At 33.3% G+C, this 12,547-nt stretch overlaps 1 protein-coding gene across 6 annotated transcripts in view; it reads left to right on the forward strand.

The window, feature by feature from the left end:
- The window catches only part of LOC149412336 (5'-AMP-activated protein kinase subunit gamma-1-like), a 334,414-nt gene that overhangs the window by 62,127 nt on the left and 259,740 nt on the right, over positions 1-12,547 (forward strand). For 3 of the 6 annotated variants that reach the window (XM_089645900.1, XM_089645898.1, XM_089645899.1), the window contains exon 2: positions 2,872-3,429. The exons of 1 other annotated variant lie outside the window; for it this stretch is intronic. In XM_089645900.1, coding sequence (XP_089502026.1) covers positions 3,088-3,429 — 342 coding nt within the window. In that variant the 5' untranslated portion in view covers positions 2,872-3,087. The remainder of the gene's footprint in view (positions 1-2,871; positions 3,430-12,547) is intronic. 2 more of the 6 variants (XM_089645901.1, XM_089645902.1) reach the window with 1 other exon arrangement.

Genomic DNA, 12,547 nt, shown 5'->3' on the forward strand with positions numbered 1-12,547 from the left:
ACAAACCACTAATAATCAATTAAAACATAATACGCGATTAAAAAAACCATATATCTCTACGATAAACGCTATCAATCAATTATCGGCAAAAATTTTAAATTATGCATTGGTTTCTATTATGACTATGCTTACTTACTTAAAAAACCTAAAATGTGGTTCTTAGAATTATAATTTTATGGTGGAAAGGTGTCCTTTTTCCAACATCAGCTAAAAATTATTTTCTGTTTTAAAAATACTTACACGTCACTTTTCCATTTTTTTCGATGTAATTCTTTGCTAAAAATAATACAAGGTATTATGCAATATTATAAAAAAAAACTTGAGTTTTTTTTTCTTTAAAATTCGTGATTATATTTAACATGTTGTTAGGTACCCCTCTATCTTAGAGATAGAAATTTGTTCTTATCTTATCGATATCGCCTAACCTTTGATAAGAAGATGATTCATATAAATTTTAGTATTAAATAATATTCTATTCCGACTTTTTGATGGGTGACAAACGAATAACCTAAATTACGCCACAGGATAGAAGTGACCTGCTGTTAATACAGAAACTTTTTTTTCTATTTAAAAATATTTAGTACCTGATTTCACCGCGAGCAATCTCTCGGTGGCCGGATAACACGTCCATTCCCCGATCACAATCGATTTCCCGTAAAGATCTTATTTTGTCAGTAAATTTTTGTAGATAAAAGTTTCTACCAATAATTTAGGCCGACCGTTCGTCCATACATAGCATACGCTTGCTTTAAGTCTATGTATAATCTCGTCTGTCAAATTAATAATATTAATGCTCGTAAATAATAGAGTAGAACTGTGCATAAAAATGATTGATGTTAAAACTTGATTATTATCATACTCACTCGCGCGCAGAGACCATTATTATTTTTTGTGACGTACCTACACAACACATAACATAGAATAAAGATACCAATCATAGAGAAATTTAAATAGTCTCACTACGAAAAAGGTATCTAGGTACTTAATTTATTTTGCCATTATGTTAAATTATAATAATTTTTATTCATTTATCCAACTGAATAAAAGTACACGAAAATTTCATCTTATCGATGTTCGTAGGTACTTTATGCATTTATTCAAAATCATGTAATTTGGGTGATTTACATTTTTTTATTCATTTGCTGATAGCAGATGGATATGTACACTTTCTTTCTATATATGTACATTGTTGTAGGTTATCAAAATATTGAAACGGGATATGAGTTCACTAATGGGCTATTACACACACTATTTTTTAAGTTTTTAATTAGAGGTACTCATAGAATAACGTACTTCTAATCAAAATAAAATATGCGATATTCTATGACTAGCGCTATAGAACAGCTTATTGAGTGTATGAAATAGCCCCTAAGTTAGGAAAGTTAGAAAATTATAATTTAAAATTGTGTGTAGATTAATTCTTAGGTTAAACCAGAATTGTGTTCAGTTGCGGATTCATCTGTAGAAACATTTCGAAGGAATCTATTATTGCTTTCCAAGTGCAGTTATACATTTCTAGATGTAAACTAAGTGCTGCAAAATACAGAAGTAAACCAATGTCTTGTTCTGGATGTAGTCTTAATTAAATCTGGGGACTCGCACACAGATTTTCCCTTAACTTAAAACCACTTTGTGTTCCGAATGCAGTAATAAAATTCCAATTGCGGATGCATCTGCTGCCACATTTCGAAAGAATCCATTCTCGGGTTCCAAGGGCAGTTATAAAATTCTGGTTGTAGACTACGGAGCAAAATATAGAGGTAAACCATTGTCATGTTCAGGATGTAGTCTTAATTAAATCTGGGGAATCGCAAATATATTCTCTCTTAAGTTAAAACCACTTTGTGTTCCGAATGCAGCAATAAAATTCCAATTGCGGATTCATCTGCTGACGCATTCCGAAGGGAACCGTTATTGTGTTCCGAGTGGAGTTAAAATTCGATTTGCCTGAACATCTATATGCGGCCTGCGGGTGATACTACAAACATCCAAATGGTTCCCGACGCAAAAGGTTCCCCACCCCTTCTCAAAGTAAACAGTCGGTACTGCCGCTAGTTCAAACGAGAAGTTAAAAATAAATCAGTAAAACTAGAAAAAATACGAAACCAGATTATAATACCTACAATAACTAGTGTTCAAGGACACTTCTAATCTTCATCTCGTGAAATATTTTTGTCTTTCTTAACAAATAAATTATTATTTTGCATAGATTTTAAAACGATGCATTTGATGTGAACCTATAAAATTGCTGATAAATTAGGACGAATATTTCACAGAATTTTTAAACCTTTCATCAAATTTCAAAGTTAAAATTCAAGTACTGTGAAAGTTTTATTCAAGTTCTGTTATTATTTAATCTTGAGCCGGTTACATAAATAATAACAGAATTTGAATAGAACTTTCACAGAACCAGAACTTTTGAATTTTGATGAATTGTTAAAATTCTGTGAATCAACCCGTCCTGAATTGTTGAAGCTCGCCTTATAAGCGCTCGTGGGGTGATTTTTCGTGAAAACGGCTCTGTACAAAGAATTCAATTATATTACAATTATTATACCAATACAAGAAAAAGACGCCTTGAGCTTCTTCATTCCCAGTGAGAACAGAGCATCGTCTTGTTCTTGGTAACAGATTTCAGTTTTATCGCTTAAAATTATTACCACCACGAACCTGCTTACCGACATTCTAATTACTGTTACATCGATAAGAATTGGATAACACATTGTTGGTTTAGAATGTTTTGAACGCCACGCTTATTTGTTTTACGTCTATAACTCAGCTTTTAGCTATAGAATAAATTTAATACTTACTACTACTTTTATATTTGAAAATATTATTAACAAGTCAGTCACACAAATAAAAATCTTTCAGTCTCAAAATTCGATACACCATGTGACATTTGCCCTGTGAATACCCGAAAATAAAACAAATTAATTAATAGCAATAGGTGAAATAAGATAGATAAGTCAGTCACACAAATAAAAATCTTTCAGTCTCAATATTCGATACACCATGTGACATTTGCCCTGTGAATACCCGAAAATAAAACAAATAAAGTAATAGCAATAGGTGAAATAATATAGATAAATGAATCGCCTCGATAATGAAATGGAGAACGGGACGCAAGAGGAGAAGCGGTCTTCGCTGGTGTTCAGTCCGCGGCGGCTGTCGGAATGCCTTGAGGAGGATGAGGAGATCGAGCCCGCCCCGATCTCGACCATCAAGGGCAAGTTCGTCGTGACGCCTGCCAATGTGTCCAATGTGCCCCTGTCGCCCCCGACAGCCCGCCTGCACGTAGACCGCAACTTCTTCGACACCTCGCTGGTGGAGATGCGCTCCAAGCTGCCCGACATCACAATACTGGCCGCCGAGATTCCAGAGGAAGCCGAACGAATTTGGGTTAAGAGGGAAGATGCCGACGATTCGGAGGTAAGCTGACAAAGACTGTTGTTGTGTTGTTTACAGTTACCGTTTACCCACTACAAATTGTAAATATAGCCGTTACGGGACGCCTGTCAGATGTAAAATTATTTTTTATTGAAGTAAGTTAAAATAAAAGTAAAGAAGAAGTTTTAATAATAAAAAGATTATTTTATTTTTGTTGTGGAATGACTTAATGAGTAAAAGCTCAAATTGTAATATATAATCATGTAAACAATATTAATGACTCTCAAATTAAAGATTCAAATATATAAAAAGATTCAGTCGCATCCAGGAATTGAACCCAGAACCTCTTCCTTGAACCACTGAGCTAATTAGAATATATTAACTTATGTTAAATAAATGATTGCAACATTCTACCAGAACTAAATGCAATCTAGATAGTGTATTGGATAAATATATCCATTTTTATTTTAATGTGCGACATCTATTGACTTTTATACAAGTCTAGAATGAATATATTTCTTTCTTTCGTTTGAGAGTACTTAATATTGCTTTCAATAATTAATTATTAAAATATACACTTAGAAATACGTTGTAAATTATTGAGAATGGTAGCAAATAAACCGCACAGAGTTTTGGCGGCCGGGCGGAAAGAGCCAACGAGTCACGATGCTGGCCGAATGAAGCGTCGTCCCGTCTTGCCAAGCTTGCGACTCAAGAGTCAGTTTAACCCCCCTAGGCGCGCCAAAAGATATTTGATATCAAAACATTCATTTCTGATTTTACCGCAGGCTTCCTCTCAGAGGCCAAAGACCTTGCTTTTACGTATATTGCTCGTGATCATTTGATTTTAATTTATTTATTAATACCCTTTTTAGGTGCTTTTACGTATGTATAGTAGACATTATTCATTGTTAGCATTTTCAAGATTCCCAACTGGAGACAGTGGAACTATTACATACTCAATTAGTGGAATGTTGTAAGGTTGAAGGTAGTGGAAAGTGGATCATCGGGACATTCCAAAGAGAATCTACAGCTCTGGAAATATCGAAATAATAATTTACTTTTATTTGCCCAAGTTTGGTTTCAAATCCACGACCTCTGTTAAGGTTCTCGTTTGATGCAATTACGCAGTTACGGTGCATGCTGCTGCTACGATGGTGGTCTAAATGTAATTTGTATCTGGAAAAACTAATTCTTGTTTTCCCACGTACCCTGTGAATAATATGCATTTACGTTAGAGGAAATGTATTGCGGGACGGCCGCGGCCCTTGTGAGATATTGACAGGGTATAAATATTTAATGAAACAATACTCGGAACATTCTCATCAGTCGTAGGTTCGGCTAGCATTACGCTTCCACCGCCCTTAGAAATCTTCCAACTAATACATGTAGGTACGTGACATCTTGAAATGTGGCCCTTGTGAAACATTGACAGGGTTTGAATATTTAATGAAACAATACTCGGAATGTTCTCATCAGTCGTAGGTTCGGCAAGCATTATGCTTCCACTAAGAAGTCGTTTAAGTAATACATGTAGGTACGCGACATCTTGAAATGTGGCCCTTGTAAAACATTGACAGGGCTATTTAAAGCTATTTCATGCCATCTTTTGGCTCTAAATACCACTCTCAATAATAGCGGGATTGCCATAATGTTCTTCCTACATTATGCAATACTCTACAGGGAAGTTGTGTAAAAAATAATTTGACTTTTGAAAAACATTTTCATGTAGACCAAGAAAAACCAATTCTGAATCTACGTATATAATTCTATATTTTTTCTTTTCAGAATTAATAAATCGTTCTGCGAATAAGTAAAAACTCATTTCAAATTTACGTAAGAGCGATGGTTTAACCCCGTTGGCGAGTACACCTCAAATTGCAGCATTGTTTTTGCCTGTGAGATACGTAGGTATAAGGATAATACCGTGTGAACCCCAACATCCAAGAATGTTTTGGCGCGAATCACAAATTCTAACTTTAAAAATTAAATTTAGTGTGAAATTATGATTATGATAAAAAAATGCCTTTTATTTATTTAGACGGTTAACATTAGTAACAGAACTACCCACGGTAGACGTGCAGAGCACAGGTGACCTCACGCGCCCTACTACCTTTTACTGCTCGGATTATGGTCGTATTGGCGGGCATAAAAAAATTCAAAATTGGAGAATTAATTTAACTATGAAAAGATACTTTACAAAATACTGGTATTTAATATTGAATGTGGACATTAATAATATATTTTTTTTAATAGACTCATTTCCTTATTCGCTAGGCGGTAGCAAATGGTAGTACATCTGATATCCAATGGATACCGTCTGTGACATTCGACGGCCGGCATAGTCCAGTGGTAAAGCATTGGACTGCCATTCCGAAGGTCGCGGGTTCGAACCCGGCGTGCGCAAATAAATTTTATTTGATTAGTTTGTGTTATTTCACAATTAATTAATTAAAAATAATATATAGTATATTTGCGGCACGTTCCAGAGTGGAAGATACTACCAGTATCGCCCTGGTGTAAGACCACCATTCAGAATTGAAACGTTGCTCCAAATGGCTTTAGCCGTGTTTAGTGACTAGATCTGAATAGCCATGTACTTCCCCACCTTCCTCTTTCCATTCCCCACTTACCTTCAGCCTCACAACATCCCCCAATTGGGGATGCCATAGTCTCACTGGCTCCAGACGGGAGCAGTTGGGACTCTAGTGAGGTATTCACCATAAAAAAAAAAATAATTCCACGTGAATAATGTTATGGAGAGGTCGGTGATTCTATAATACTAAGTGCTGCAGATGCGGCCATTGCAACATGAAGATGACTCTTTGTTGCGTAGGATTAAATTGACTCAACGAGGTCCGCGCTGCGGAATAGTTAAATGTGACGAATTCAGTACTATTATTTAGCATCGTTTGTTCGTTTGTTGCCGGTCGCTCTTGAATCGGGACCGAGCGGCTTATTTCATCGCTACCGGCTCCGGCTAACAATTGTAATAATTATTATCACGTTATGAAAATTATCACGTGCTTTAGTTACCAGTGAGCTAATTGGTATTATTAGGCGGGCTGCGTTGTGTGTGAGAGGCATAATACTATTATGCGTCGATATCAATTAGCAGGTAGTAGGTAGGTTCTGTTCGCCGAAGCACGTGGCTCCTGCAGTTGAAGTGTAGGAAATAGGCGGTATAGGCTTAACGCTCTGGGTTCCTCTTTTCATGCATGACCCTATTATAACAATAACATAGAAGTTACAGCGGGGCTCTAAGTAGTCAAATTATGGAATCCACAAGTCCTCTAACTCAAATAGCACCACATAAATTTTTCGCCTTGCCTCTTTCGTGTTGTTATGGCCCTGCCACTGAAAGCTTCGTTATGGTCTCTTAGTTAAAGACAACAAGGTAACAAAGTCACAAATTGGTTGTTTTGGATATTTGCTGAATGTTGCAGAGAATCTACAAAATTGTGAATTTACTCTACATTAATAGAATCGTAAAAATATGTCAAAAAAAAAATTATCAATATAACATAAAATATGTGATACAAACGAAGTTATGCTTTCAAACAGGGGCTTAATACACTTCAAAATTGGCTAAAAATTAAGTTAATTTTCAATTAACTCAAGGGGCCAACCAGTAAAATTACTCGAACTAAAATAACACGAATGCCATAGACTTAATTTTCAATGTCAATGCCCAACTATAAAAAAGTTAGAAAGCATAAAATATCTCAGGATAGTAATTGACGAAAATCTTAGATGTGACCTACATATCAAAGGTATCACAAAAAACTTTCAAAACTTATATATTTCTTTAAATGAATGAATGAATTTAAGAAATGTGGTAAATAAAAAGGACATGAAAAAATCTATTACGCCTTATGTCATTCACGTATTGAATATGGAATTATATGATGGGGATCTGCTGTATCTATGTATAAACATAACCTGAACACAATTCAAAAAGGAATCATAAAGACCATAGTGAAAGTACCCATAAGAACGCCTTCAATTGAAATTTTCAATAGTTTTGATGTGCCAAATGTACAACAAATTTTAGCTAAAAATATATTATTGAAACTATTCAAAAATACTGAATCCTCTACAATACCGCGAATTCATCAAGCAAAGTCAAATCACAATGACATAAAAAATATTCCAGGTCATAAAACCACATTCGGGCAAACAAATTATATTTATTTTGCGACGAAACTCCACAACATACTTCCCACTGATATAAAGCGAATAGAAAATTTTAATGATTACAAATCAATAATAAAAATCTGGCTGAAAGAGAGTAATGAAAAAACTCTGAACAAAACATTGAACTCAATCAAACACGACATAGAACTTTAGTCCGCCCGGCACAGGTTACCCTAGAGAGGATGACTAAGAAATACAATTTGCTATACATATATTTAACATCATTTTTTGTATGTACAATATTTAAATAGTCGCCATAATAAAAAAATAAATAAATAAAAAACATAATATACAAATTAACAATACGAATTCCCTCACCAAACACTATTTATGGCTAGGTGTTATGAATAGTTTTATATATATATATATATATATATATATATATATATATTATTTAAATATATATATTATATATATAAAACTATTTATATCACTTAATAAAATAAAATAACAAACATTGTTTACGCCTCTATTTAATAAAAAAATATCAACATATGTTTCAAAACCTATTATACTAATTTTATTTATGTATTTTTGACAAACCTTCGAATTATTTTGCATATTTCCGAGCGTATTGACTAGGTCTTCGATCTCGAATACTTTCTCACTTCTGCATCATTTCGTTTCTTAATACCAATTAGGGCGAGGGATGCTATTATTACTTTTCAACTCGTGCTCGGGCTTACAGATTGGATTATATATGTAGATTATTACTTATTCCTATTACAGTAGTTGCACTGCAAGTTTAAAATCGATCAGCAGGATTCGGAGAAGAGGTTTTTACGCAGAGGTCGTAAAAAAATCACTCACATTAAAAAAATACTCGTCAAGCGGATTGTTCTGAGAAACCGCTCAATACATTATTCTCTTATCTAAGTCCACTGCCGCAGATGAAGGCCATTTTCATAAAATTCATTATTTTTACATTTCATCACAACATTCCGAGATTTTCTTATTAGGACGGGTTGTTTCAGAGAATTTGAACAATTCTTCAAATTTCAAGTTGATTTTCAAGTTCTGTTGTTATTTCAGTTCGTTCAAGTAACTGGCCTATTATGATATAATAACAGAACTTGAATAGGACTTTTACAGAACCCGAAAATGAACGTTGAAAATTTTATTAATTGTTCAAATTCTGTGAAACAACCCTTCCTTAGAATTTCTTGTTGTTGTTCAAAGTTGATTGTAACATTATTAACTAGCTGACTTTTTTGTTGTTTGACTTTTCTCAACTTTCTAGAAATATTATATGTTTGAATTATATACACATATATGAACCTCGCGAAAGAAATACCTACTCAAATTAGAAATTAGAAGTGAAAACCCTTTCGAAAATTGTGGCGAAGTTTAGAAGAACTAAACGCACAGGATTTCGATTTAATATATATACCATTTAGAGAATCACTTATTTGAGTTTATTTATTACACTGTCATAAGTGGTAGAATTATATAGTATTAAAATAGAAAATAAAACATTTTTTAACTTATTTCCACTTGTTTATTTTACCAGTACCGGTTTCGTCCTATTATGGACATCTTCAGGCTGGCAATTGAAATTCTTTTGTTACAGAATTTAAATGTACAATGTAAAAAATGATAAATGAAAAATGTACGTACCTTGACATTGTGTACCTAATTTTGTATAAATTCTGTAACAAAAGAATTTCAATTGCCAGCCTGAAGATGTCCATAATAGGACGAAACCGGTACTGGTAAAATAAACAAGTGGAAATAAGTTAAAAAATGTTTTATTTTCTATTTTAATCACTTATTTATTTGGAAACATACATGTATAGTATTACCAACAGTATTACTATACATTTGAGGCGGTCAGTGTAGTACGGTATTTACTAGGTTACGCCACTTCCGACATAGCCGTCTCATATTTACCACATTTTATTTGAGTTTAGTAGTAATCTTGTTTCGGATAAGTACTACCGTGAATGTAAGTTTTTTTTGTTTTAAAAATAAATTACCCAATATTCAAATATTTAAAAAATATTTTCACTTCTTCTACAAATGCCTTTTTTTTTCATATATTTAAAAAATTCTTTCACTTCTTCTACAAATGCTGGTTTTATTCCTCAAATTCCTTACAAAATCCATCACTCTTTTGGAGGATAGCATCACAGTGTGACAATTGTACGGGCTCTGCGTAGGGTACTAATTTCGTAAAACTGATTCCATTTTGGGACGCGATGTCTGCGGCGAACAATAAAAATATATATAATGTGGGTTATTCTTCCTCTTTCCCTTCCCCACTTACCTTCAGCCTCACAACATCCCCCAATTGGGGATGCCATAGTCTCACTGGCTCCAGACGGGAGCAGTTGGGACTCTTGTGAGGTATTCACTATAAAAAATAAAAAATAAAATTCAAGCTTACGTCTATAACTTATCATCTTATTCCCCATCTTCAGACATATAAGTATTATCTGATCTTATTGGTATTATCGGAGCGAAAATTTGCATTTTATGATAATGTATTAATACAATTTCCTTGTGCTCACTTACGTACGAGTGTGACGTTTTCAAAATTGAAACTATGTTTTGCGTTTAAGCACCTACCAGTAATAAACTATTACTATATTTTAATAGACAATTATTTTTGTTCGTAATACATTTGATAAAAGATATATTTTTTTGATTCTGTAGAAATAAAATTTCTCAGTTTCATCTTGGCAACATATTTTTTAACACTTTGTATCCGTTGTCGCTGCCACGGCGACATAGGAAACATTCTAACAACTCCGATGGCGCCGCAGCGGCGACATAAACAAAGGGTCAACATTTTATTGTTTAAAAAATAAAAGGGTCTTTTTACAGGTATACACAAGATTCTATTCAGTTGTATACAGTACCCTCTTATGATTGGTTGTGTTTTTCACACATAACAATAACTAAGCATTCATTTTATTTGAATGCGCAATAAATATTCTCACTCCATCTGAGACCAGGATTAATGGAAAACTCCATATTTTAAGAAAAGGTCTCAAGCGGGACTGTGTGGTCTGCTCGAAAAGGGCAGTAAAAGGTGGCAGACGGGAAACCAGTGAGTACTGTGACACGTGTCTTAACCTTAGAGTAATAATCTAAGGTCCTAACAAGCCACATCTGCATTTGAGCGAATGCTTTCTAAAATAACACACGTTAAAAAATTATAAAGATTAGAATATGCAAATTTCTCTTTTATTAATAATCTGATATGATGACAAATATATATTTTACAACATAACTACATGATTTTATTTACCGTATATCGTTATTTTTCCTCATAATTTTACATCACGCTCTATGGAGTAGCTGCTATACCATATAACAAATTATTTGAAGTACAACGGGTTGATGTATTTTACAATTTAAATTAATCAATTAACAACAATTTTGTATTTGCAATTAGTTCCCATCTGAAGCCTGCAGTTGTCTTCTAATCGTCAACTATGAGTAAAATATTTTTTAAATTACTTTTCTTACATATCTAATGTTACCTCGAATAATATGTGCGCTTATAATCCTGTATTGTATCGGTGACTCAATCCAATATTGTGTTTGTTTTGTCTTTCTTTTAATAATTGAGTTTGTATACGGACAAAGCTATTTATCCATATTCATATTGCGCATGTACTGGCGCAAACAAATGATTTATCTTAATATTTTAAAGAGTAACTCGCAAAAAGTGTTTTTACTAAAATTATTATTAGCCCCATTTATGAAAGAATAGATTATGATTATTTTAAAATATACTCTTAATATTCCCAATCCATCATCAATATACTTATAGAATTGACGTAATATTGATAATTTAAAGATAGCCCTAAATTTCCCCTATCAAAGTTTATTTTCTGAGAGAATTGTTGAAAGTAAACAAGTTGGTAATACTTACAAAACTTCCTTTGAATTATTCAAAATTCAAACGTATCTAATCTTTATTCAATAATATTGCCATTAGTCCGTTCGGTAAGCATTGACGTGCAGAATATCCAGAGCGAAATATAAATAATGCCAACTGTTCTGAATATTATAGACATTGATTGATTGATTGATTGATTGATTGATATATCCGAATATTAAATTGAAACAGTGACATTTTCGCGAGGGACCATTAACAGTTACAAGCATTATTATATTGCACTACTTTGTTTTGGAAACTATACTTTTTCTCAACCGGTGTTATTGTTTTTTTTTTTTTAATTTTTTTACACAGAGCCACGGGCAAAAAATGCCCCTTTCTCTTTCATCATGAGTTTAAATTGTGGTTGTTGGAAAATATTTTATTTAGTTTTTGTGAAAAATTATTTGCACTTATACATGGCTGCAGTTAGGGGGATATTTAAACTTTACGTAGGATTTGTTTCGGTGTTTTTTAATGTTTAGTTTTGATATTTACATCGTACTGGGCGCGACAATTGATAGACGCGTTTTCATGATAAGTGTTATTGTGATTTGAATGAATAACATTTTTTTGATGGAATTCTTTAAATTCAACATTATGCAAGTATGTTGAAAAATGAAGTCGTAATTTTTTTACGAGTATTCCTGAAGTATATACAAAACCAATTTATATTGAAATATATAACAGAGTTTCCAGCACGGTCGATCGATACAGGATTTATCAATAGTATTGATAACTTGTCATCGTTCCCGAGCACGACGGCAGATCTCTAACGTATAAAACGTATGTAACGTAACACTTAGTCATTGTGAACTTTTTTTGTTTGTTGGCGATCTGCAGTCATGCTCGGGATTGGTGACAAGTTAGCGACATTCGACCGTGCTAGATACTAAAGATAATCCAAATAAATTATCAACAATTATGTTTTATTTTATTTATAAGCAGCAGTATAAAAGTGGGCTTATTGCTGGATTGCATTTTCTTCAAATAAATCAGACTTTACGAAAATTAGTATATAATTTTGCAACCGCTTGAGGTTCATCATTGACCTAACCTCGACGCTTGTGGATA

This window comes from Hesperophylax consimilis, chromosome 23 (assembly GCF_061612785.1).
Source record: "Hesperophylax consimilis isolate HC1 chromosome 23, BYU_Hcon_1.0, whole genome shotgun sequence".
In the NCBI taxonomy this organism is placed as follows: domain Eukaryota; kingdom Metazoa; phylum Arthropoda; class Insecta; order Trichoptera; family Limnephilidae; genus Hesperophylax; species Hesperophylax consimilis.